General features: G+C 46.0%; 1 protein-coding gene across 4 annotated transcripts in view; it reads right to left on the bottom strand.

Moving 5' to 3' along the window:
• COL14A1 (collagen type XIV alpha 1 chain) overlaps window positions 1–27,352 on the bottom strand; it is a 230,554-nt gene that overhangs the window by 19,101 nt on the left and 184,101 nt on the right. For all 4 annotated transcript variants that reach the window (XM_069731833.1, XM_069731832.1, XM_069731835.1 and 1 more), the window contains 9 exons: window positions 20,365–20,507; window positions 19,674–19,783; window positions 18,271–18,429; window positions 8,566–8,643; window positions 5,939–6,025; window positions 5,359–5,412; window positions 4,007–4,102; window positions 3,225–3,278; window positions 3,055–3,108 (listed from right to left, as the gene is read on the bottom strand). In XM_069731833.1, coding sequence (XP_069587934.1) covers window positions 3,055–3,108; window positions 3,225–3,278; window positions 4,007–4,102; window positions 5,359–5,412; window positions 5,939–6,025; window positions 8,566–8,643; window positions 18,271–18,429; window positions 19,674–19,783; window positions 20,365–20,507 — 835 coding nt within the window. The remainder of the gene's footprint in view (window positions 1–3,054; window positions 3,109–3,224; window positions 3,279–4,006; window positions 4,103–5,358; window positions 5,413–5,938; window positions 6,026–8,565; window positions 8,644–18,270; window positions 18,430–19,673; window positions 19,784–20,364; window positions 20,508–27,352) is intronic.

The raw sequence follows: 27,352 nt of genomic DNA, 5'->3' as shown, positions 1-27,352 counted from the left end.
TGAAAGTGAACCCACCCATGCTTATGATGCCTATATGTTTATTTTGAAAGTAGACCCGCCCCTGCTTATGATTCTTATGCGCTTACTCTGAAAGTGTCCAAGCCAATGCTTATAACGCCTATGTGTTTACTCTGAGAGTGTACACAAATGCTTATGTGCTTAATATGAAAGTGTCCCCATCCATGCTTATGATGCTTATGTGCTGTGAAAATTGTCCCCACCCATGCTTTTGCCTGTGTGCTTACTGTAGGAGTCCCCACCCACAATTATGATGCCTGAGTGCTTATTTTGATATTTTCCCCACCCATGCTTATGATTCCTATGTAATGATAGTGAAAATGTCCCCATCCATGTTCATAATACATGTGAGCTTACTGTGAGAAGTGTCCTCCCCCATACTTATAAAGCCTATGTGCTTACTATGAAAACGGTCTCTGCCCAGGGATATAATGCCTTTGTGCTTACTGTGAAAAGAATCCCTTCCCACTGTTATGATGCCAATGTGCTTACCGGCAAATGTGTCCCTACCCATGCTTATAAAACCTGTGAACGTACCGAGAAAAGTGTCCTGACCCACATTATGATGCCTGTATGATTACTGTTAAAATTGTCCCCGCCCCCGCTTATGAAGTTTGCTACTATAACTGCCCCTGCTGATTACTATCACCATCTACACTGTGTGCAGAATTATTAGGCAAGTTGTATTTTAGAGGATTATTTTTGTTATTGATCAAGAACTATGTTCTCAATCAACCCAAAAGACTCATAAATATCAAAGCTTAATATTTTTGGAAACTGGAGTATTTTTTTTTTTTAGATTTGGCTATCTTAGGAGGATATCTGTTTGTGCAGGTGACTATTACTGTGCAGAATTATTAGGCAACTTAATAAAAACCAAATATATCCCCTCCATCCATAGATTCTGTCAGTTGCTTGATCTGTTTACGTCCAACATTGCGTGCAGCAGCCACCACAGCCTCCAGACACTGTTCCGAGAGGTGGACTGTTTTCCCTCCCTGTAGATCTCCCATTTTATGAGGGACCACAGGTTCTCTATGGGGTTCACATCAGGTGAACAAGGGGGTCATGTCATTATTTTTTCTTCTTTGAGACCTTTACTGGCCAGCCATGCTGTGGAGTAGTTGGAGGCATGTGATGGAGCATTGTCCTGCATGAAAATCATGTTTTTCTTGAACGATACCGACTTCTTCCTGGCAGTAGGTCTGGGAGTTGGGCTTCACTCCATCCTCAACCCGAAAAGGTCCCACAAGTTCATCTTTGATGATCCCAGCCCATACCAGTCCCCCACCTCCACCTTGCTGGCGTCTGAGTCGGAGTGGAGCTCTCTGCCCTTTACTGATCCGGCCTCCGGCCCATCCATCTGGCCCATCAAGAGTCACTCTCATTTCATCAGTCCATAAAACCTTTGAAAAGTCAATCTTAAGATATTTCTTGGCCCAGTCTTGACGTTTTATCTTATGTTTCTTGTTCACAGGTAGTTGTTTTTCAGCCTTCCTTACCTTGGCCATGTCCCTGAGTGTCGCACACCTTGTGCTTTTTGTTACTCCAGTAACGTTGCAGCTCTGAAATATGGCAAAACTGGCGGCAAATGGCATCTTGGCAGCTTCACGCTTGATTTTCCTCAATTCATGGGCAGTAATGTTGCGCCTTTTTTGCCCAACACGCTTCTTGCGACCCTGTTGGCTATTTGCCATGAAACGCTTGATTGTTCGGCGATCACGCTTCAAAAGATTGGCAATTTCAAGACTGCTGCATCCCTCTGCAAGACATCTCACAATTTTGGACTTTTCAGAGCCCGTCAAATCTCTCTTCTGACCCATTTTGCCAAAGGAAAGGAAGTTGCCTAATAATTAAGCACACCTTATATAGGGTTTTGATGTCATTAGACAACACCCCTCCTCATTACAGAGATGCACATCACCTGATTTACTTAATTGGTAGTTGGCTCTCAAGCCTGAACAGCTTGGAGTAGGACAACATGTATAAAAAGTATCATGCGATCATAATACAACTTGCCGAATAATTCTGCACACAGTGTAGTGTGATTTACTTTAGTATGATGATATACCGTGGTTTGGCTTTTTCCTGGGCTGCCTCCTGCTGGATAATTATACTTTTGAGAAGGTGCCAAAATCAGCGGAGTAAGGGACATGACAACATCTCTCAGCACGTAAAGAAGTTGTCACTTATCATTCCTAATCAACCATTTCATTGAGTTTAATATATGTAATACATCAGCACTAAGCCCTGTAACACTGCCCTCCTGTAGGATGTGATTTGAAAGAGTGAATCTTCAGGTTTCTCTAAATTTAAGACAAACAGGAGGTGCCATGTAGCCACTATACATTGCCGTGTTTACCCAATAACACTCTCGGGTCGATGTCTTGCACATTTCTGCCTGAACTGATGGGTTTGGCGCAGGGTTAAAAAATTTCAAGAGGATTAACAAGATATGTTTAGACTACTCCCCAAACAAGAGCACTTGGCAGACTATAAGGATTTAGCATACTGTCAAAATGACAAATATCAAGACTCGGGTATCAGCTGTTCTACATACAAGGCTGATAGGAAGACCGTAAACACCATCAATCATGATCATGGCAAGACCTGGCACAATTGTAATGTATTCTAAGTCTTATAAAGCAAATCTGCGATCAAAACAGTCAGAATCCTTGCCGTGTAGTACGCTCCTTGAAGACCCCCATAATGTTGGGATTCTGTCAGCAGAAAATGACTGTTCGAATACACAGGCGCTCGGTGCACTCTTGGCATGTTCGAACAGTTCAGTGCACCCTCCCACCTACTTTGTTTTCTATTTATCTCCATTCTTCCCCGGTTCCAGTGATGCCAGAGAAGACAATCAAGGACGAGAAGGGTGGAGAAATATGGCACCGCTATACATCGGGGCTGCAAAATACTGTGCGTATACTGTAGAGTGTCCCCGCCCACGCTTAGGATTCCTGGCACTGCCCCTGCTTATCACTGATCGCATGATTTTATCCAGAGCTATTTAGTAAAGAAGATATTTCTCACTCGTTGTCCTTCAGGTCCATCACGTCCAGGAGATCCTGGTTGTCCGGGAGAGCCCTGAAAATAAAGCAAAGAATGAAGATGGAAACATTTCGGTTGACAATGACTGTGACTCTGTATAAGCCAGGAGATTACATATTATAACTAATAATGGTGGTCTAGTATAATAATACCTGAGCTCCTTGGCCTCCACCTTCTCCCTTTTCACCTTTCGATCCAGTTGGTCCCTAAAAAAACATTATTTTTCAAGTGTATGTTCATAGTTTTCAAATAGCCGTTCAGATATAATCATATGTACCTAGACATCCGTTATATAGTACATATATTTTTCAAGGAAAGATTTCCAAGTGGCCGGGGTAAAATATTATATTACAATATCATATTTATTATTGTCTGCAACTTCAGGAAGATCAATTCTTTATCATAATTTCAAATAAGGAGTTTTCTACGTGAGACATCCCCTTTAATGTGGCCTAGCTTGGTACATGAAGTTATTGTGCAGTTTTTCTTTATTCCTTTGGCTTTTTTTTTGCTAAAAAACAAGTACAAATTCAGTTGTACATACCCACTGGCACTCCAGTACCGATTTTCCGGTGCTGCCTCCGATTTTTGCTGATGTACGCCATCATCACGTGGCAGCCAAACAATGGGCACAGTGTCCTTGTACCATCCACAATGGTATCATTGCCCAGTGAGATTGGCTGCAGCGGTCACGTGATGTTGGCATAATGTCACTGCTGCAGCCATATCAACAAAGACTGGAGGCAGCAGTTCAGAGTGATTTATTTATTTTTTTTAAGATTTTTCTTTCATGCATTTAAAGAAAAACCCAACTTTTTAATTCTTTTGTCAACATAAAAAATTTAAGAAACCAGAACCGGATCTGGCGCAGTTCAGACTGCAAATCTGAGGCAGCAGGTAAGTTTTCTATCAATATAAAGTATGAGGGTCTTACAGGTGGTCCTTGAATAGAATGACCATTAGGTCCTTGGGGTCCGGGTGGTCCATGGACTCCTGGTGAACCTACTGGACCTCGGGGTCCTTCTGGTCCCTGTAAAATAAAGACAAAGTGATCGGAATATCTGCAAAAATACGCAATATCACTTATTGATCATAGTTAATCAGTTACAGTGGTTATCCAGAGTTTGGCTGTTCCTAAATACAGCGCCACACCTGTGAACAGGCGGTGTGCGGTACTGCAACTCAACCCCAATTACTTCAAAGGAGCTAAGTTGCAATACCACAACCCATAAAGAGGTGGGATGCTGATTTTGGAGGATAGTAGCCATGTTTTTCTAATCCTAGACAACCCTTTGAATCTTTTTCTTGGAATAACTTCTTTTAGCTCGCCAATATTAAACAATATTTCACGAACCTATCATAACTAGGGTTAGGCGGGATGAGATGTTACAGCATACGCAGCTTCTATTTAGTGAAGTTTCGTACCTGTACCTTAGTCATACTCTGATCCCTCAAGCCGTGCACTACGTGAAATATCAGAATTACCTAAGGATAAATAATTGCCCAGGCCCAAGTTGTGCAAAAATGTTGTGACATTTCTAAAAGGCGACACATGTTTGTTGAATCGGGGCTATACAATTTAGCAGGACATATTTCCATTTTGGTCCCAATGAAGGGCAGGGGGTGAGCACTCATCTAAGATGCCGGACTCGTCTCATTTTCTTTGTTCTGCCTTTAGTCCCTAAAGTTCCTCTAGAATCCGTGCAAGGCTGTTAGAGTTGTTCTCATCTCAGCCTTTCTCGGGAATAACTCCGTCCGGCTCCGACCACTTGAGCTGCAGAAACAGAGTAGCTCAGCCGCTCTTGGCTTTTTCGGTAGCTCCATTTCCCATTTGTCGGAGCTGGATGAAGTTCTTTTCGTCTATGAAAGGCGGACATAGGGATAACCCCTTAAAGGGACTCTGTCACCTGAATTTGGCGGGACTGGTTTTGGGTCATATGGGCGGAGTTTTCAGGTGTTTGATTCACCCTTTCCTTACCCGCTGGCTGCATGCTGGCTGCAATATTGGATTGAAGTTCATTCTCTGTCCTCCATAGTACACGCCTGCGCAAAGCAATCTTGCCTTGTGCAGGCATGTACTATGGAGGACAGAGAATGAACTTCAATCCAATATTGCAGCCAGCATGCAGCCAGCGGGTAAGGAAAGGGTGAATCAAACACCCGAAAACTCCGCCCATATGACCCAAAACCAGTCCCGCCAAATTCAGGTGACAGGTTCCCTTTAATAGGGAGTCCCGGGATATATATGCCGACTCTTATCTGATGCGTCCACGTAAAATAACTTACAGGGAGACCTTTTTCTCCTGGAGATCCTTGGGGGCCTCTCATTCCTGAACCGCCCTAAAAAAAAGAAACAACAGAATATTCTGGTGGTAAGGCTCTTTATTGGGTCAATACAGACTTCTAGGATCGTGACCTCTGCTAGAGACCCTGTTCTCTTCTGTTATGTCAGGTGACCCCAACCAATGGCTCATAATACCACACATGGCTCCTGGTTCTATCAGCATCCACAGGGTTGATTACTACTTGATAGGGGGCACTATTACGTTATAAGGGGCACTCATGACAATATTACTTTAGGAGTGGCACATGAGACATGATTACTTTATAAGAAGGAACTCAGGTCATTATTACTTGAAGGGGCCCTGAGGGTATGACCACTTTATAAGAGATTATTCGGAGCATTTGCATGTACATATTATAGCGCCAGCACGAAGCAGATAAGTGACACAGCTGAGTCTGCACATCACTATGGTCCGTACCGCAGGTGTAAAAACACCGTATGTCAGTCCCTAATCCCTCCTGTGCATTACAGATCTACCACTACACCAGCCTCCACATTACACAACGCTGCTAGGCTTCTTACCGGACTGCCAGGTGGTCCCGGTAACCCTTTATTTTCCTGGGAGCAGGAGCAGGAATTTGGAAGAGGAGAGCACGTGGCTTCATCTCTCTAGAAAAGAAACGGACGGAAAGCAGGTGTCACCCAAGCCTACCGATGGTGGACACAATTTATACTCCGCAATGCAGTTATTTAGAGAGTAAAATACGAACGGCGCATAGACTGGATGTATCAGACATGTCTGATCAGGGGAGAAAATGTGAGAGACAATCTGCAAATCACTTTATGTAAAAATTCTGTTGCCTTACCCCCCCAAAAAAAAACATTCCTAAGTGTTGGCAACTATGTACACCCCTTGTGTGTAACTTGCTGTCCGCTGCCTGTTGTCAGGTGTAATCCATCTCCAGCAACAGAGACATTGAGCTGGATTACAAGGAGTGGGGGTGGGATGTTTGGTCTCTCTACAGCAAATGGGGGTAGGAGTTTGTCTCTCCACAAGAAGTGGGGCGGGACCGTGCCACTATGGAAGTGGGGGTGGGGCTTTGCATCTCTACAGGAAATGGGGCAGGGCTTTTTCTGTCTACAAGAAGTAGGGGAGGGAATTTTTCACTTTATAGGAAGTGGGGGTGGGGCTTTGTATCTCTACAGGAAGTAGGGGTGGGGCTTTGCATCTCTACAGAAAATGGGGCAGGGCTTTGTCTACAGGAAGTAGGGGAGGGAATTTGTCACTTTATAGGAAGTGGGTTGGGGCTTTGTATCTACAGGAAGTGGGGGTGGGGCTTTGTATCTACAGGAAGTGGGGGTGGGGCTTTGCATCTCTACAGTAAATGGGGCAGGGCTTTGTTTGTCTACAGGAAGTGGGGGAGGGAATTTGTCTCTTTACATTAAGTGATGTGGGTTTTGTTTCTCTTGCTTGCATACAAACATTGAGATTAGGGCAGGAAATCCATTGCACAATGGCAAACGCAGGGAAGTGAGGGAAAGAACGTTCCAGAACATAAAGTGCTGGCAAAATTCTGACGACAAGGAACCACTGAAAAAGAGTGGATGGCAAAGGACAGTTTCTGGACACAATAGAGTTGTATGTGCACCAAACGCATATTAACCTTGTTGAGGGGAAAGAGGACAGCAAGACCTTGCTTCCTATAGGTTTATCATATATAGACAAAATTGTAGAGGATTATGAAGCTTTTGGATTCCAGATGTAAAAGATTTGAAGAATACAGTGTAAGTTACTCATGTAAATCTGATTATCTATGGGACTGACAGAAATAAAGGAGGACAGCTCTAGAATACACTACTGGATGTAACTCAGGATCAGTACAGGATCAGTAATGTAATGTATGTACCAGTGACTGCACCAGCAGAATAGTGAGTGCAGCTCTGGGGTATAATACAGGATGTAACTCAGGATCAGTAATGTAATGTATGTACACAGTGACTGCACCAGCAGAATAGTGAGTGCAGCTCTGGAGTATAATAAAGGATGTAACTCAGGATCAGTACAGGATCAGTAATGTAATGTATGTAAATAGTGACTGTACCAGCAGAATAGTGAGTGCAGCTCTGAAGTATAATACAGGATGTAACTCAGGATCTCTTCAGCATCACTAATGTAATGTATGTACACAGTGACTGCACCAGCAGAATAGAGAGTGCAGCTCTGGGGTATAATACAGGATGTAACTCAGGATCAGTAATGTATGTTCACAGTGACTGCAACAGCAGAATAGTGAGCGCAGCTCTGGGGTATAATACAGGATGTAACTCAGGATCAGTACAGGATCAGTAATGTAATGTGTGTACACAGTGACTGCACCAGCTGAATAGTGAGTGCAGCTCTGAAGTATAATACAGGATGTAACTCAGGATCAGTACAGGATCAGTAATGTAATGTATGTACATAGTGACTGCACCAGCAGAATAGTGAGTGCAGCTCTGGAGTATAATACAGGATGTAACCCAGGATCAGTAATGTAATGTATTTACACAGTGACTGCACAAAGCACACCGCCAGGGCAACGAAGGAGTGACTTCGTAAGAAGCATTTCAAGGTCCTGGAGTGGCCTAGCCAGTCTCCAGATCTCAACCCAATAGAAAACCTTTGGAGGGAGTTGAAAGTCCGTGTTGCCAAGCGAAAAGCCAAAAACATCACTGTTCTAGAGGAGATCTGCATGGAGGAATGGGCCAACATACCAACAACAGTGTGTGGCAACTTTGTGAAGACTTACAGAAAACGTTTGACCTCTGTCATTGCCAACAAAGGATATATTACAATGTATTGAGATGAAATTTTGTTTCTGACCAAATACTTATTTTCCACCATAATATGCAAATAAATTGTTAAAAAAAACAGACAATGTGATTTTCTGGATTTTTTTTCTCAGTTTGTCTCCCATAGTTGAGGTCTACCTATGATGTAAATTACAGACGCCTCTCATCTTTTTAAGTGGTGGAACTTGCACTATTGCTGACTGACTAAATACTTTTTTGCCCCACTGTATGTACATAGTGACCCCACCAGCAGAATAGTGAGTGCAGCTCTGGCGTTTATACGGGATGTACTTACAATGTTTGTAGATTTGATCTATAACATACAGAATGCATCAAGAATATTAGTAACAATGTAGATTAATGAGAACGGTTCTCACCAGTGCAGGAAGTTCACAGCATTTATCTCTACTGGCCCAAGAAGAAGCACAAACAATATCAAACATCTGGAGCTGGAACTAAAGACAAAAACACAGTATGCAGATTAAAAATGTCATAGTTGCTGGAAACAATGAAATGACAGGAATAGATAATGAAATTACAGCTGTGAGACAGGAGGCCTCGTATATTCCTGCTATGTAGTCAAGGCCGTATTTGCCACTAGGGATTTGAGGGCACGTGCCTAGGGCGGGACGATGCGGGGGGCTGCACCTGAGCAAGTTTTTTTTTCTGTTTTTTGTTTTTTAATTAAAGTTCGGGGTCACCTCCCGACCGTCCGCCAACCCCCAACCCCCAACCCCCCCCCGGCCGCCCGCCCGCCTGTCTGCCTCCTCGAAGACGTCATACTCACCCTATTCCAGCGATGACTGGTCTCAGCACCGGCAGCTCGTCCTGTGTGAGCGGTCACGTGGTACCTATCATTGAGGTGATGAATATGGACGCATATTCATGACCTTAATGAGCGGTACCACATGACCGCTCACGCAGGAAGAAGGTGCTGCGTCAGGACAGAGATGGAGGGATGTTCGGTGCGGTGTGGGAAAGGTGAGTATGACAGCCAGGGAGGACGGGGGTGGAGGATGAAGGAGGACGGGGAGCCGAGCCATGCAAGATGGGAGCGGGGAGCCGAGCCATGCATTCAGGATGGGAGGGGAGGTGAGATGAGCCATGCATTCAGGATGAGAGGGGGGTGAGATGAGCCATGCATTCAGGATGGGAGGGGGTGGGTGAGATGAGCCATATATACAGGAGGGGGGATGAGATGAGCCATGCATACAGGTGGGGGGGTGAGATGAGCCATGCATACAGGTGGGGGGGTGAGATGAGCCATGCATACAGGATGGGAGGGGGGTGACATGAGCCATGCATACAGGATGGGAGGGGGGGTGGGATGAGCCATGCATACAGTGGGGGGGTGAGATGAGCCATGCATACAGGATGGGAGGGGAGGTGAGATGAGCCATGCATACAGGATGGGAGGGGGGTGAGATGAGCCATGCATACAGGATGGGAGGGGGGTGAGAGGAGCCATGCATACAGGATGGGAGGTGGGGTGACATGAGCCATGCATACAGGATGGGAGGGGGGGTGACATGAGCCATGCATACAGGATGGGAGGGGAGGTGAGCCATGCATGCAGGAGGAGGGATATGAGCCATGCATACAGGTGGGGGGTGAGATGAGCCATGCATACAGGAGGGGGGGTGATATGAGCCATGCATACAGGATGGGAGGGGGGTGACATGAGCCATGCATACAGGTGGGGGGGTGAGATGAGCCATGCATACAGGTGGGGGGGGTGAGATGAGCCATGCATACAGGAGGGGAGGGGGGTGAGATGAGCTATGCATACAGGATGGGAGGGGGGGTGAGATGAGCCATGCATACAGGATGGGAGGGGGTGAGATGAGCCATGCATACAGGAGGGGGGGTGATATGAGCCATGCATACAGGATGGCAGGGGGGTGACATGAGCCATGCATACAGGATGGGAGGGGGGGTGAGATGAGCCATGCATACAGTGGGGGGGTGAGATGAGCCATGCATACAGGATGGGAGGGGAGGTGAGATGAGCCATGCATACAGGATGGGAGGGGGGTGAGATGAGCCATGCATACAGGATGGGAGGGGGGGTGACATGAGCCATGCATACAGGATGGGAGGTGGGGTGACATGAGCCATGCATACAGGATGGGAGGGGGGGTGACATGAGCCATGCATACAGGATGGGAGGGGGGTGAGATGAGCCATGCATGCAGGAGGAGGGATATGAGCCATGCATATAGGATGGGAGGGGAGGTGAGATGAGCCATACATACAGGAGGGGGGGTGAGATGAGCAATGCATACAGGAAGGGAGGGGGAGGGGAAGATGAGCCATGCATACAGGATGGGGGGAGGGAAAGATGAGCCATGCATACAGGAGGGGGTGAGATGAGCCATGCATAAAGGATGGGAGGGGGGTGAGATGAGCCATGCATACAAGATGGGAGGGGGCGAGATGAGCCATGCATACAGGATGGGAGGGGGGGAGATGAGCCATGCATACAGGATGGGAGGGGGGAGATGAGCCATGCATACAGGATGGAAGGGGGGGTTAGCCATGCATACAGGATGGGAGGGGGGAGATGAGCCATGCATACAGGAGGGGGAGGGTGAGATGAGCCATGTATACAGGATGGGGAGTGAGATTAGCCATGCATACAAGAGGGGGGTGAGATGAGCCATGCATACAGGATGGGAGGGGGGGAGATGAGCCATGCATACAGGATGGGGGGGATGAGATGAGCCATGCATACAGGATGTGGGGGGGTGATATAAGCCATGCATACAGGATGGGAGGGGGAGGAAGAGATGAGCCATGCATACAAGATGAGAGGGGGATGAGCCATGCATACAGGATGGGAGAGGGGGAGATGAGCCATGCATACAGGATGGGAGGGGGGGAGATGAGCCATGCATACAGGATGGGAGGGGGGAGATGAGCCATGCATACAGGATGGAAGGGGGGGGGTTAGCCATGCATACAGGATGGGAGGGGGGAGATGAGCCATGCATACAGGATGGGAGGGGGGTGAAATGAGCCATGCATACAGGATGGGAGGGGGGGAGATGAACCATGCATACAGGATGGGAGGGGGAGATGAGCCATGCATACAGGAGGGGGAGGGTGAGATGAGCCATGTATACAGGATGGGGAGTGAGATGAGCCATGCATACAAGAGAGGGGTGAGATGAGCCATGCATACAGGATGGGAGGGGGGGAGATGAGCCATGCATACAGGATGGGGGGGATGAGATGAGCCATGCATACAGGATGTGGGGGGGGTGATATAAGCCATGCATACAGGATGGGAGGGGGAGGGAGAGATGAGCCATGCATACAAGATGAGAGGGGGGATGAGCCATGCATACAGGATGGGAGAGGGGGAGATGAGCCATGCATACAGGGGGGGAGGGGGAGATGAGCCATGCATACAGGAAAGGGAGGGGGATATGAGCCATGCATACAGGATGGGGGGTGAGATAAGCCATGCATACAGGAGGGGGGTGAGATGAGCCATGCATACAGGATGGGAGGGGGGTGAGATGAGCCATGCATACAGGATGGGGGGATGAGATAAGCCATGCATACAGGATGTGAGGGGGGTGAGATGAGCCATGCATATAAGATGGGAGGGGGAGGGGAGATGAACCATGCATACAAGATGGGAGGGGGGAGATGAGCCATGCATACAGGATGGGAGGGGGCGAGATGAGCCATGCATACAAGATGGAAGGGGGGGCCATTATGCAGTAAGGAGCATCATGTGTGGCCATTATACAGCATGGAGCACTGTGTGGCCATTATACAGTATGGAGCATTATGTGTTGCCATTATACAGTATGGAGCATCATGTGGGGTCATTATACTGTATGGAGCACCATGTGTGGCCATTATACAGTATGGGGCATCACGTGTGGCCATTGTACAGTATGGAGCATCATGTGGGGTCATTATACAGTATGGAGCACTGTGTGGCCATTATACAGTATTGAGCATCATGTGGGTTCATTATACAGTATGGAGCATCATGTGTGGCCATTATAGAGTACTGAGCATCATGTCAGGCCATTATAGAGTATGGATCACTGTGTGGCCATTATACAGTATAGAGCATTATGTGTGGCCATTATACAGTATAAAGCACTGTGTGGCCATTATACAGTATGGAGCATCATGTGTGGCCATTATACAGTACTGAGCATCATGTGGAGCCATTATACAGTATGGAGCACTGTGTGGCCATTATACAGTACTGAGCATCATGTGGAGCCATTATACAGTATGGAGCACTGTGTGGCCATTATACAGTATTGAGCATCATGTGTGGCCATTATACAGTATTGAGCATTATGTGTGGCCATTATACAGTATGGAGCATCTTGTGGGGTCATTATACAGTATGGAGCAGCACTGTGTGGTCATTATACAGTATGGAACATCATGTGTGGCCATTATACAGTATGGAGCATCATGTATGGCCATTATACAGTATAGAGCACTGTGGGGCCATTATACAGTATAGAGCACTGTGTGGCCATTATACAGTATATAGCACTGTGGGGCCATTATACAGTATGGAGCAATGTGTGGCCATTATACAGTATGGAGCACTGTGGGGCCATTATACAGTATGGAGCATCATTTGTGGCCATTATACAGTATAGAGCACTGTGGGGCCATTATACAGTATAGAGCACTGTGGGACCATTATACAGTATGGAGCATCATGTGTGGCCATTAAACAGTATAGAGCACTGTGGGGCCATTATACAGTATAGAGCACTGTGTGGCCATTATACAGTATGGAACATCATGTGTGGCCATTATACAGTATTGCGCATCATGTGGGGTCGTTATACAGTATGGAGCACTGTGTGGCCATATTTTTTTTTGTTTATAATTATTGTTTATGAAACAGTGTGATCAGCAGTACTAAATGGGTGTGGTTGGGGCGTGGATATGGGTGTGACTAGTTGTGAAATGGGTGTAGTCAGAGGCAAGGCCTAAAATTTGCCGCGGCACGCGTAAATTTTCCCTTCTTCAAAAGTTGGGCGGTATGATACCGCATTTGCCGGATCACGGCAAGTGCCACAAATGTCCACAAATCCCACTGGAAATGAATGAGGCCGAACGCAGTGTTGCCGTAAGTGATTAGTTACGCGGCAGATGCAGAAAAACTGCCGGATCTGCTGCAAAAGGCTACTTTCACATCAGTGATTCTTGCCAAAGTCACTGCCGATAGTGTCATACTCACCAAAGGGGGAGGCAGCACTAAACGTGCCTAGGGCAGCAGAAACTCTAAATACGGCCCTGTATGTAGTGATCTTGGTGATAGAATCTATTCTACAAACGTCAATATTCATTAAAAGGTGAAATGATTGGCACTTTAGGTATCGTACAGATCTGTTTAACTGGTTACAATAGTATGAAATGATGATTATTGGAGTCGGTGTGAAGCTTTATCTGGGACGTGTTAGAACAACAATAAGGCTGTGTTCACATAAAGGTTTTTGAAGAGTTAAAAAAATGAGTTTTTCAGGCTCAAGCAGTTTCAGGAAACGTTAATTTTTGGGGGAGTTTTCAGCAGAGTTTTTCTTTTTCCTGAAGCATCTCAGACTATGTGCACAGAATGTCATTTAAACAGAGGCGAACGGGCAAGATTTTTCAAGTAGGAGGAACTTCAGGAAGTTCTGCAGTTTTTTTTTCTTTCCTGAAGTGTCTTTTGTGTCGTTTTTTCGCTCATTTCCTATCATTTTTCTGATGGGTTTGGCTGCCGATGTTCTTTTGGAGGGTTTTTCCATAGTTTTTGTGACGTCTCTTTCACTATTGTTTTCCGGTCGTTCTCAAAACGTCTTTTAAAAGTTTCCCATTGACTTGTATTGTAAAGTACAGAGGTATTCCGAACAGAAAACGCCAGAATTTTTTTTCCATCAGCTGTTTTTGAAAAACCTCTTCAAGACAAAAAATTAGATAAAAAACTTTCTAATACGAACAGCAAAGTGGATTTTTTTAAATAGAAATTAATACAAGACTTTTTATAGAACTTTTAAAGCTTTTTTTGTGAGAATCAGTTGCTTTTTTAAGTGGGGTTTGAAGCAGATCCTCTGAAAAGTCCACATCAAATAGTATTTCAAGCAGTTTTTGATGTTGATTTTAAAGGATTTTGAAGCGGGTACTCTTGAAAATCCATATAAAAGAACTCTGCCTTAAAAGAACACCAGCAGAGATATCAGGGAAAGATAACTGAGATGTCTGTTGGCCAAGCAATCAGCCACAGCATTGATATGTATGGCTAGTTTAGACAAAACCATTGGATTACCAAGAAAAGACCCTTAACACTTGATCATCAAAAATCTACCGTAAATCCTCACCAAGGATAGGCAGTAATCTACAAGATCTATCTCGTATTAGATGGCTGAGAATGAACACTGTGTTACTAACCTACTGGAACAACAGGGATTGACATTGGGTCACAAAACATTTAATGTACCTATACATTACCAGAAATGGCTACCAAACCTATTGGAAACGTGGCTGTCATGCCTCAGTTTAAGGACTTGATTCGGTGACCTCTTGCTGCATGGTTGGTTTCTCTTTCAGCTGAGCCACAGCCAGTTTGGTCTCTGTCCAACTGCTGATGGTTGTTTTGTCTTTTCAGGTTTCTCTCACTTCCCATTTTGGTTCTGTCCTATCACTTCTTTGGAGGGGCTATCTATACTCACCTTGCACCTGCATCCATGGCCGGTTTTAGATAAAGTGGGGCCCTGGGCAAAAGTTTAAACTGAGACCCCAAATGCTCACATATTGCACCATCACACAGAAACATTTTGGTTGTATTTACATGCGCTGACTTCAGGCCGTTAAGCGAGCGTAATCGACAATATTTAAGTCGTTCGACACTTGCTCCCGAGTTTCTGTACATCGGCTGAGGAAGAATGATGGGGACATATAGTTCTCGATACACTATAGTACATATAGTATAATGTACTCCCCATGGTCCTTGATAGAGTATCATGCATCCCCCTCATAGAATTAATGAAAAAACTCAGAGCAAGGGATACATAAGTGCTTCGGTAACTTAATAGGACGCCCAATATGTATATATATTATGTGTATCCCAAAATGGACATAATGAGGACAAATCGGAAAAATATATATACACAAACAGAGAACACACAATATTTTTTCAATATTTTTTCAATTCTGTGGTTGGCTTTATATTTATTTCTTTTTATCTATTTACATTACGCCATCATTCCACCATTGCAGGATTGTATTTTGCCCTGTCTCCTTGTTGTTGTGCTTTTTTTGGTTTCTTTTCCCCCTACCAATTGGTATATATTTTTGTATTAATAAATAAATCTATTTTGAACTGATTTTTGGGCATTTGTTCGGTTGTGTGTTCTCTGTTTGTGTATCCCCCTCATAGAGTATACTGCAGCCCCCCTCAGAGTATACTGCAGCCCCCTCAGACTATAATGCAGCCACCTCATAAAGAAAGTATCATTCAGCACCCTCAGAGTATAATGCAGCCCCCTCAGAGTATAATGCAGCCACCCACAGCACAATATAATGCAGCCCCCTCAGAGTATAATGCAGCCACCCACACCACAATATAATGCAGCCCCTGCACACAGTATAATTCATCCTCCCACACACAGTATAATGCAGCCCCACACACACAGTATAGTGCAGCCCCCACCACACACAGTATAGTGTAGCCCACACATGCACACAGTATAATGCAGCCCCCCCGCACACACACAGTGTAGTGCAGCCCACCACACACAGTATAGTGCAGCACCCACACACACAGTATTGTGCAGGCCCCACACACACAGTATAATGCAGCCCCATGACAGACAGTATAGTGCAGCCCCCCCACACAAACACAGTATAATGCTGCCCCCACACACACAGTATTGTGCAGCCCACACACACAAAGTATAGTGCAGCCACACACACGCACACACATAGTATAATGCAGCCCACACACAAACACACAGTATAGTGCAGCCCCCACATACACACAGTATAGTGCAGCCACACACACACACAATACTCAACTCTCCTCTTCGTTCCTGTGCTTCTCCAGGCTCTGATCCAGTTTCATCAGTCCACTGCTGGCACAGTTAGGTGCACGATGAAGTGATGTCATCATGCGCCTGCTGAGTCAGAAGCAGAGGGGGAGTGATGGGAGAGCGAGCGCCATCTGAAGCTCTTTCCTCCATCACTGCTTTCATCTGTATCAGCATCTATAATGCCGATAAGTTGAATGCGCAATGTGGGGGGCCCTCTTACTCACAGACCACATAGCGGTCATGTGGTGTGCCGCTATTAGCAGCATGCCATTGGCTGGGGGCCCCTGGAGGAGTGGGTGCCCTCGGAAGCTGTCTGGTCTGCCTGCCAGTAATACCAGCCCTGCCTCCATCTTTACTGGCTAGATTTCAAGACAAATGTTTGGAGATCCAGTTTCTCAGATAGGAATTATTTTAACTGGTTAATCTCTGTTGCTTTTCCTACAGTTTGTTTCTGTGTATTCCCAGTACCCTTTCCTTTCTTTTACTTTTGGGGCCTGGGTGGTTTTCCATGTATTCCATGTATTGTGTGGTTCTTCTTATTCTTTTCCATCTTCCCTGTGAACACATTCATAGGTCTGTGCCTTTTCCTCAAACTTTTGTGTATCTCATTTTATAGTTTTTATTGTTTTAGGGTTGCACATTGTTTATAGAGAGGGTGCAGTTATGGACATTCATGGTCAACCAATGTTGAGTGGGGCAACATTATCTATATTTAGGGTGCCAATCTCTGAGGTCAGGCAGGGACAAATCGGGGTCAAATTAGGGACTTTTCTAGACTGAACAGAAACCTGTTAGGATCAGAGGTTTGTCTCTCCTGGTTTGTACGTAACCTGTGTGAGTGCGCTTATACAGTCATAACAGAGGCTATACCACAGGATTACTAGGTGACCATCAGAAATATCATGAATACACTAGAACATTGGAAAACCAGAGATGGATCCCAAGAATGGATACTACAAGACCAAGGCTGTGAGCTAAACAGTGGATTACTAGGGATTAAAGCTTAACTTCTGAATGTGCATGGAAGGTTGATAAATGACTTTTTCCCAAATAAAATCATTGCATTTTATAGTATGAACATAATTTACATAATTTCCCATAGTCATGTGTGACCACCGCTTCAGAAGACTAATCTATACAGGAGTTCGAAAATAACGGCGAACATCTTTACTCACAAAGGAGACTTCACAACGCTCATTCTTGGAATTGGTAGGGGTCCACGTGGTTGCACTCATTTATTACCGTAGAAAGGTGAAACTCAGTGTTTATGGAACAAATCTTTAATTCGGTCACCCAAAGTGGAATGCTACATCACGAAAAATTCCTGTGAACTGGTGGATCATGTACACACCTGGAAGTTTTCAATGCAATACCACCACTGGATCAACACAAAGTAGTAATCCCACCATTTTAACATCTAATCTATAATGCTAAAATACTAAGCTTTGAATGATGTAAAAAAAAGCAACCTGGACTTTAATTTTAAGGCTCTAGGGGTCTATTCGGTTAATTAATGAAAGAGACAGAATACCTACAACGCCCTCAGTAACTTCTTTCCTAAACAGAGGATTTTTCGATAAGTGGGCAGCTTGGTAAACCAATACAATTTGTAAGACCTTCACAAAAGCACAAAACTTCCTTTCCGTGTACTAAACAATGGAGTCCATTAATGAGCCGGCCTGGTTACGTTGACGTCTGGTTGGAATGCAGCCACTTGTTTCCCTCTGGTTGTGAGTGGGGTCGGGTTATTAATGAAGCAGCCATTGTGTACAAGGCTCTTTTTGTGTTTAGGCCGATCTCCAATAACCAATTATTTTTACTATCTCTCGTGCTCCTTGTGTTTGCGTTAGCGCATTATCTCCATACTGAGGACAGACAATGGAGCAATCTCATAAATGTAAATTTATTGCCTAACGGGATAGCACGGACCACAGGAATTTGTTGAGTGGGTTTAGTCATGAATGGCCCTTTGTCAAGAAAGCCTTCCCTACGTCTAATGGTGGGACACGTTGCACTCACTGGAGCAGAGTTGTCCTTTGGTCCTCTAGATCGAACCATCCTTCCCAGAACTTCCAAGCCATCGACTGAGATGTTTCCAGCTCCATTTATCGGCTTCTCGCCCACTTGTTTACAGTCGATGACCAGTTTGGCAGTCGTCTTGGTTATTACTATGTGTACCTAGAAGATAAATACTGTCATAAATCTGTGCCACAACAGGACTCTGCTTTCTTTTTTTGCTTTCTAGAGTTGTCTATTGATATTATGTAGGGGGCTTTATATGCCATTTAAATGTCAAACATCCACAGAAGTGTCTGATAGGTGCTCTTTCCACCCTATAACTTGTTTTATTCCAGTATGGCATTGTTTGGCATACTCCTGTCTTTTCCTGCGCTCCTTTCAGATGTTTTACGACCACATCAAAGTTCAGCTCAACTTTGTTGTGGTCAGTGGTAAAAAAAAGGAGTCCAGAAAAAGTCATATCAAAGCGTTATTTTTATCTCCATCAGATTCGACTTGCTTGTGGATTCTAAGTTAACTCACAAACTGTAAGGAAAGAAGCTGTAAAAGTCAAATGGTGCAAACCATTTAATTAAGCCCTATTGCAAAATGATTCAAAGCCCATTTGAAGGGTTAGTTTTATGTTTACATTTTGGTATTGTTGGGTAGTACTTGTAAAAACAAGCAATTTTGTAATTTACAGGTTTTTTTTTTTAAACTTGCAGTCGTTCTTGAGATATTAATACTTTTCTTTAGCTTACAGCTGGTTGCCTAGGAGACCGACCATCGCAGCTGTCTGGTTTGTAAGCAGTGCGCTGAAGCTGGCCGGGATTAGGAGGAAACATTGCGCTTTTTAGCGATCCTGGCCAGCCTCAGAACAGCACCTACGAGCTCAATAGAAAACAATTTGTAAGCGCTGTGCATGTTCTACTGTTTAACAGCCGTGGTCGGTCTCCAAGGCAACAAGATGTAAACAAAAGACAAGTGTTAAAGGAGTTGTCCGCTACTAGGACAACCCCTTCTTAATCTCAATTTTTATCTAAAAAACGGCTTCAAATTTTAAAAAGCAGTAAATTGCAAAAGTGCTCGTTTTTATAAGCAGTATCCAACAATACCAAAATGCCAACATGAAAATAAACCCTTTAAATGCATTTATTCTGGGATTAAAATGATTGTATTTGTATTTCCAAGCAATATCCAACAATAACCATTTACGAAGTTAGGACAAACCCATTAAGTGAAAACAAAATGTCCTATAATGCTACATAGGTTATAAAAAGATGTAGATTCATCAAGTTCAACCTTTCTTTTTTTTCCCACCAGTTAAAGGCTGATACTATGTCTTCCGGTTGGGCAATCCACAGTCTGACTGCTCTAACTGTAAAGAACCCTTTGATATTATAATGTGGATCTTTTACACTGACCTTGTGGAAACTGCCATGGAAAATCTTCCTAACTTCTGGTCCTTCAAAGGTAATGGTTTGAAACTGCCCCTTACTGTCGTAATTGAAATAAGTCAAGGTCTTTCCATTGTCTGTACAGAAAACAATCTCATGTAAGTATAGACGTAAAATCTACAAGCAGTGTAATGCCGGATCCACACATCCATGTTCCGCGGTCCGAGTAGGGATCGCGAGACACGGACCGGCCGTGGGTCTCCTGGCCCAAACTTGATATGTGCCCATGGGGCTGTTGAGTTTGGGTCATGAGATCTGCTCCCGGTCCGTGCATCGCGATCCCTACTCAGACACGAGACATTAAAGTGTAAACCCGGCCTAAAACAATCTACAATTAATAATTCAAGCCTTTTAAACTATATCTAGATTTTTGTAACTATTTTTACTACTTTAACTGCTATAAGTCCCACCGGTTTGTGTATACAGCTCCTATGCAGAGCAATGTTTCTCCGCCAGAAACCTTCTGTGTGTGTAGTCTGATCCTGGACGAGGTATAGGGAGAGGAATAATTTATAGTCTGTATCCAAGGAGACACATAGGTCTGCATAGGAGCTGTATACCTAATGAATTGGAGCAATGTAAAAGAAGGGCTGCAAAGCTTTACATACCCTTTAAAGAACAAAGTTATCCCACATCCATCTCTTCCATACCAACTTACTGTCAAGTATTACACCAACTAGCGGCTCATATTCTTTATTTAAGATTTCCCAGAGTGCAAATGGTTCTTTAGGGGTGTCAGGAAGGATTCGGAAAAGGAAGGAAACGGTGTAATCTGAAGGAAGGCCCTCTGGATGAATATGTCTGTAACAAGGACAATATGGACAATATGGGGTAAGGATTTAATGTACAAGGATACAATATTCGTACGTTGTTTTGTAACTATGTATTGCATGCTGGAAAGGATCATACATTTTCTTATATGACCACCCTGGCTGACTGATTAGGAGGGATCACTTCATAATATTTTAGGGTTGGTACCATGGACAGTGTAATGAGACAGGTAGGTGGTTTTGCATATGCTGATCCTTTATTGGCTGCACAAATTGGGACTTCAAAGGGTCGTTCAGTGGATGGCGTCCACTAGGTTAGAGCAAATGTGAGGACCTCTTCCCCTGTCGCCTTACAGAGAATCCCTGGGCCGTCTGCTTCCCTCTGTAACTCATAGAGAAAGAAGGAACTCCTGCTTCCCTCTGTAACTCAAAAGGAACACGTGAGAGTCCTACTTCCCTCTGTAACTCATAGAGAAAGTCTGAGAGACCTGCTTCCCTCTAACTCATAGAGACGTTTGGGAGACCTGCTTCCCTCTGTAACTCATAGAGAAAGTCTGGGAGACCTGCTTCCCTCTGTAACTCATAGAGAAGCCTGGGAGTCCTGCTTCCCTCTAACTCATAGAGAAACCCTGGGAGTCCTGCTTCCCTCTGTAACTCATAGAGAAAGCCTGGGAGACCTGCTTCCCTCTGTAACTCATAGAGAAAGTCTGAGAGACCTGCTTCCCTCTAACTCATAGAGACGTTTGGGAGACCTGCTTCCCTCTGTAACTCATAGAGAAGCCTGGGAGTCCTGCTTCCCTCTAACTCATAGAGAAACCCTGGGAGTCCCTCCCTCTGTAACTCATAGAGAAAGTCTGGGAGACCTGCTTCCCTCTGTAACTCGTAGAGAAACCCTGGGAGTCCCTCCCTCTGTAACTCATAGAGAAGTCTGGGAGACCTGCTTCCCTCTGTAACTCATAGAGAAGTCTGGGAGACCTGCTTCCCTCTGTAACTCATATAGAAGTCTGGGAGTCCTGCTTCCCTCTGTAACTCATAGAGAAGTCTGGGAGAGCTGCTTCCCTCTGTAACTCATAGAGAAGTCTGGGAGACCTGCTTCCCTCTGTAACTCATAGAGAAACCCTGGGAGTCCTGCTTCCCTCTGTAACTCATAGAGAAGTCTGGGAGACCTGCTTCACTCTAACTCATTGAGAAGTCTGGGAGACCTGCTTCCCTCTGTAACTCATAGAGAAAGCCTGGGAGACCTGCTTCCCTCTGTAACTCATAGAGAAAGCCTGGGAGACCTGCTTCCCTCTGTAACTCATAAAGAAAGTCTGGGAGACCTGCTTCCCTCTGTAACTCATAGAGAAAGTCTGGGAGACCTGCTTCTCTCTGTAACTCATAGAGAAGTCTGGGAGACCTGCTTCCCTCTGTAACTCATAGAGAAGTCTGGGAGACCTGCTTCCCTCTGTAACTCATAGAGAAACCCTGGGAGTCCTGCTTCCCTCTGTAACTCATAGAGAAGTCTGGGAGACCTGCTTCCCTCTAACTCATAGAGAAGTCTGGGAGACCTGCTTCCCTCTGTAACTCATAGAGAAGTCTGGGAGACCTGCTTCCCTCTGTAACTCATAGAGAAAGCCTGGGAGACCTGTTCCCTCTGTAACTCATAGAGAAAGCCTGGGAGACCTGCTTCCCTCTGTAACTCATAAAGAAAGTCTGGGAGACCTGCTTCCCTCTGTAACTCATAGAGAAAGTCTGGGAGACCTGCTTCTCTCTGTAACTCATAGAGAAGTCTGGGAGACCTGCTTCCCTCTGTAACTCATAGAGAAGCCTGGGAGACTTGCTTCCCTCTGTAACTCATAGAGAAACCCTGGGAGTCCCTCCCTCTGTAACTCATAGAGAAAGTCTGAGAGACCTGCTTCCCTCTAACTCAGAGACGTTTGGGAGACCTGCTTCCCTCTGTAACTCATAGAGAAAGTCTGGGAGACCTGCTTCCCTCTGTAACTCGTAGAGAAACCCTGGGAGTCCCTCCCTCTGTAACTCATAGAGAAGTCTGGGAGACCTGCTTCCCTCTGTAACTCATAGAGAAAGTCTGGGAGACCTGCTTCCCTCTGTAACTCATAGAGAAACCCTGGGAGACCTGCTTCCCTCTGTAACTCATAGAGAAGTCTGGGAGACCTGCTTCCCTCTGTAACTCATAGAGAAAGCCTGAGAGACCTGCTTCCCTCTAACTCATAGAGAAAGCCTGGGAGTCCTGCTTCCCTCTGTAACTCATAGAGAAGTCTGGGAGTCCTGCTTCCCTCTGTAACTCATAGAGAAGTCTGGGAGTCCTGCTTCCCTCTAACTCATAGAGAAAGCCTGGGAGTCCTGCTTCCCTCTGTAACTCATAGAGAAGTCTGGGAGTCCTGCTTCCCTCTGTAACTCATAGAGAAGTCTGGGAGTCCTGCTTCCCTCTGTAACTCATAGAGAAGCCTGGGAGACCTGCTTCCCTCTAACTCATAGAGAAGTCTGGGAGTCCTGCTTCCCTCTGTAACTCAGAGAAAGCCTGAGAGACCTGCTTCCCTCTGTAACTCATAGAGAAGCCTGGGAGACCTGCTTCCCTCTAACTCATAGAGAAGTCTGGGAGACCTGCTTCCCTCTGTAACTCATAGAGAAGTCTGGGAGACCTGCATCCCTCTGTAACTCACAGAGAAAGCCTGGGAGACCTGTTCCCTCTGTAACTCATAGAGAAAGCCTGGGAGACCTGCTTCCCTCTGTAACTCATAAAGAAAGTCTGGGAGACCTGCTTCCCTCTGTAACTCATAGACAAAGTCTGGGAGACCTGCTTCTCTCTGTAACTCATAGAGAAGTTTGGGAGACCTGCTTCCCTCTGTAACTCATAGAGAAGTCTGGGAGACCTGCTTCCCTCTGTAACTCATAGAGAAACCCTGGGAGACCTGCTTCCCTCTGTAACTCATAGAGAAAGCCTGGGAGACCTGCTTCCCTCTGTAACTCATAGAGAAGTTTGGGAGACCTGCTTCCCTCTGTAACTCATAGAGAAACCCTGGGAGACCTGCTTCCCTCTGTAACTCAGAGAGAAACCCTGGGAGTTCTGCTTCCCTCTGTAACTCATAGAGAAGTTTGGGAGACCTGCTTCCCTCTGTAACTCATAGAGAACACCTGGGAGACCTGCTTCCCTCTGTAACTCATAGAGAAAGCCTGGGAGACCTGTTTCCCTCTGTAACTCATAGAGAAAGCCTGGGAGTCCTGCTTCCCTCTGTAACTCATACAGAAAGTCTGGGACACCTGCTTCCCTCTGTAACTGATAGAGAAGTTTGGGAGACCTGCTTCCCTCTGTAACTCATAGAGAAACCCTGGGAGACCTGCTTCCCTCTGTAACTCATAGAGAAAGCCTGGGAGACCTGCTTCCCTCTGTAACTCATAGAGAAGTTTGGGAGACCTGCTTCCCTCTGTAACTCATAGAGAAACCCTGGGAGACCTGCTTCCCTCTGTAACTCAGAGAGAAACCCTGGGAGTCCTGCTTCCCTCTGTAACTCAGAGAAGTTTGGGAGACCTGCTTCCCTCTGTAACTCATAGAGAAGTCTGGGAGACCTGCTTCCCTCTGTAACTCATAGAGAAGTCTGGGAGACCTGCTTCCCTCTGTAACTTATAGAGAAACCCTGGGAGACCTGCTTCCCTCTGTAACTCATAGAGGAAGCCTGGGAGACCTGCTCCCCTCTGTAACTCATAGAGAAGTCTGGGAGACCTGCTTCCCTCTGTAACTCATAGAGAAAGCCTGGGAGTCCTGCTTCCCTCTGTAACTCATAGAGAAAGCCTGGGAGACCTGCTTCCCTCTGTAACTCATAGAGAAGCCTGGGAGACCTGCTTCCCTCTGTAACTCAGAGAGAAACCCTGGGAGTCCTGCTTCCCTCTGTAACTCATAGAGAAAGACTGGGAGACCTGCTTCCCTCTGTAACTCATAGAGAAGCCTGGGAGACCTGCTTCCCTCTGTAACTCATAGAGAAGTCTGGGAGACCTGCTTCCCTCTGTAACTCATAGAGAAGTCTGGGAGACCTGTTCCCTCTGTAACTCATAGAGATAGCCTGGGAGACCTGCTTCCCTCTGTAACTCATAGAGAAAGCCTGGGAGACCTGCTTCCCTCTGTAACTCATAGAGAAGTTTGGGAGACCTGCTTCCCTCTGTAACTCATAGAGAAGTCTGGGAGACCTGCTTCCCTCTGTAACTCATAGAGAGACCCTGGGAGACTTGCTTCCCTCTGTAACTCATAGAGAAACCCTGGGAGACCTGCTTCCTTCTGTAACTCATAGAGAAAGCCTGGGAGACCTGCTTCCCTCTGTAACTCATAGAGAAGTTTGGGAGACCTGCTTCCCTCTGTAACCCATAGAGAAACCCTGGGAGACCTGCTTCCCTCTGTAACTCAGAGAGAAACCCTGGGAGTTCTGCTTCCCTCTGTAACTCATAGAGAAGATTGGGAGACCTGCTTCCCTCTGTAACTCATAGAGAACACCTGGGAGACCTGCTTCCCTCTGTAACTCATAGAGAAAGCCTGGGAGACCAGTTTCCCTCTGTAACTCATAGAGAAAGCCTGGGAGTCCTGCTTCCCTCTGTAACTCATAGAGAAAGTCTGGGACACCTGCTTCCCTCTGTAACTGATAGAGAAGTTTGGGAGACCTGCTTCCCTCTGTAACTCATAGAGAAACCCTGGGAGACCTGATTCCCTCTGTAACTCATAGAGAAAGCCTGGGAGACCTGCTTCCCTCTGTAACTCATAGAGAAGTTTGGGAGACCTGCTTCCCTCTGTAACTCATAGAGAAACCCTGGGAGACCTGCTTCCCTCTGTAACTCAGAGAGAAACCCTGGGAGTCGTGCTTCCCTCTGTAACTCATAGAGAAACCCTGGGAGACCTGCTTCCCTCTGTAACTCAGAGAGAAACCCTGGGAGTCCTGCTTCCCTCTGTAACTCATAGAGAAGTCTGGGAGACCTGCTTCCCTCTGTAACTCATAGAGAAGTCTGAGAGACCTGCTTCCCTCTAACTCATAGAGAAGCCTGGGAGACTTGCTTCCCTCTGTAACTCATAGAGAAGCCTGGGAGACCTGCTTCCCTCTGTAACTCATAGAGAAGTCTGGGAGACCTGCTTCCCTCTGTAACTCATAGAGAAAGCCTGGGAGTCCTGCTTCCCTCTGTAACTCATAGAGATAGCCTGGGAGACCTGCTTCCCTCTGTAACTCATGGAGAAGCCTGGGAGACCTGCTTCCCTCTGTAACTCATAGAGAAACCCTGGGAGTCCTGCTTCCCTCTGTAACTCAGAGAAAGCCTGGGAGACCTGCTTCCCTCTGTAACTCGTAGAGAAAGCCTGGGACACCTGCTTCCCTCTGTAACTCATAGAGAAGTCTGGGAGACCTGCTTCCCTCTGTAACTCAGAGAGAAACCCAGGGAGTTCTGCTTCCCTCTGTAACTCGTAGAGAAAGCCTGGGACACCTGCTTCCCTCTGTAACTCATAGAGAAGTCTGGGAGACCTGCTTCCCTCTGTAACTCATAGAGAAATCCTGGGAGACCTGCTTCCCTCTGTAACTCATAGAGAAAGCCTGGGAGACCTGCTTCCCTCTGTAACTCATAGAGAAGTCTGGGAGACCTGTTCCCTCTGTAACTCATAGAGAAACCCTGGGAGACCTGCTTCCCTCTGTAACTCATAGAGAAAGCCTGGGAGACCTGCTTCCCTCTGGAACTCATAGAGAAGTTTGGGAGACCTGCTTCCCTCTGTAACTCATAGAGAAGTCTGGGAGACCTGCTTCCCTCTGTAACTCATAGAGAAGTCTGGGAGACCTGTTCCCTCTGTAACTCATAGAGAAAGCCTGGGAGACCTGCTTCCCTCTGTAACTCATACAGAAACCCTGGGAGACCTGCTTCCCTCTGTAACTCATAGAGAAAGCCTGGGAGACCTGCTTCCCTCTGTAACTCATAGAGAAGTTTGGGAGACCTGCTTCCCTCTGTAACTCATAGAGAAGTCTGGGAGACCTGCTTCCCTCTGTAACTCATATAGAAGTCTGGGAGTCCTGCTTCCCTCTGTAACTCAGAGAGAAACCCTGGGAGTCCTGCTTCCCTCTGTAACTCATAGAGAAGTTTGGGAGACCTGCTTCCCTCTGTAACTCATAGAGAAAGTCTGGGACACCTGCTTCCCTCTGTAACTCATAGAGAAAGCCTGGGAGACCTGCTTCCCTCTGTAACTCATAGAGAAGTCTGGGAGACCTGCTTCCCTCTGTAACTCATAGAGAAAGCCTGGGAGACCTGCTTCCCTCTGTAACTCATAGAGAAGTCTGGGAGACCTGCTTCCCTCTGTAACTCAGAGAGAAACCCTGGGAGTCCTGCTTCCCCCTGTAACTCATAGAGAAAGCCTGGGAGACCTGCTTCCCTCTGTAACTCGTAGAGAAAGCCTGGGAGACCTGCTTCCCTCTGTAACTCATAGAGAAGTCTGGGAGACCTGCTTCCCTCTGTAACTCATAGAGAAAGCCTGGGAGACCTGCTTCCCTCTGTAACTCATAGAGAAAGCCTGGGAGATCTGCTTCCCTCTGTAACTCAGAGAGAAACCCTGGGAGTCCTGCTTCCCCCTGTAACTCATAGAGAAAGCCTGGGAGACCTGCTTCCCTCTGTAACTCGTAGAGAAAGCCTGGGACAACTGCTTCCCTCTGTAACTCATAGAGAAGTCTGGGAGACCTGCTTCCCTTTGTAACTCAGAGAAGCCTGGGAGACCTGCTTCCCTCTGTAACTCATAGAGAAAGTCTGGGAGACCTGCTTCCCTCTGTAACTCATAGAGAAAGCCTGGGAGACCTGCTTCCCTCTGTAACTCAGAGAGATAGCCTGGGAGACCTGCTTCCCTCTAACTCATAGAGGTCTGGGAGACCT

The sequence above is a fragment of the Ranitomeya imitator genome, chromosome 6 (genome assembly GCF_032444005.1).
Source record: "Ranitomeya imitator isolate aRanImi1 chromosome 6, aRanImi1.pri, whole genome shotgun sequence".
In the NCBI taxonomy this organism is placed as follows: Eukaryota; Metazoa; Chordata; class Amphibia; order Anura; family Dendrobatidae; genus Ranitomeya; species Ranitomeya imitator.
Note: the sequence above shows the minus strand (reverse complement) of the source record. Positions and strands in the feature narration are given on the sequence as shown.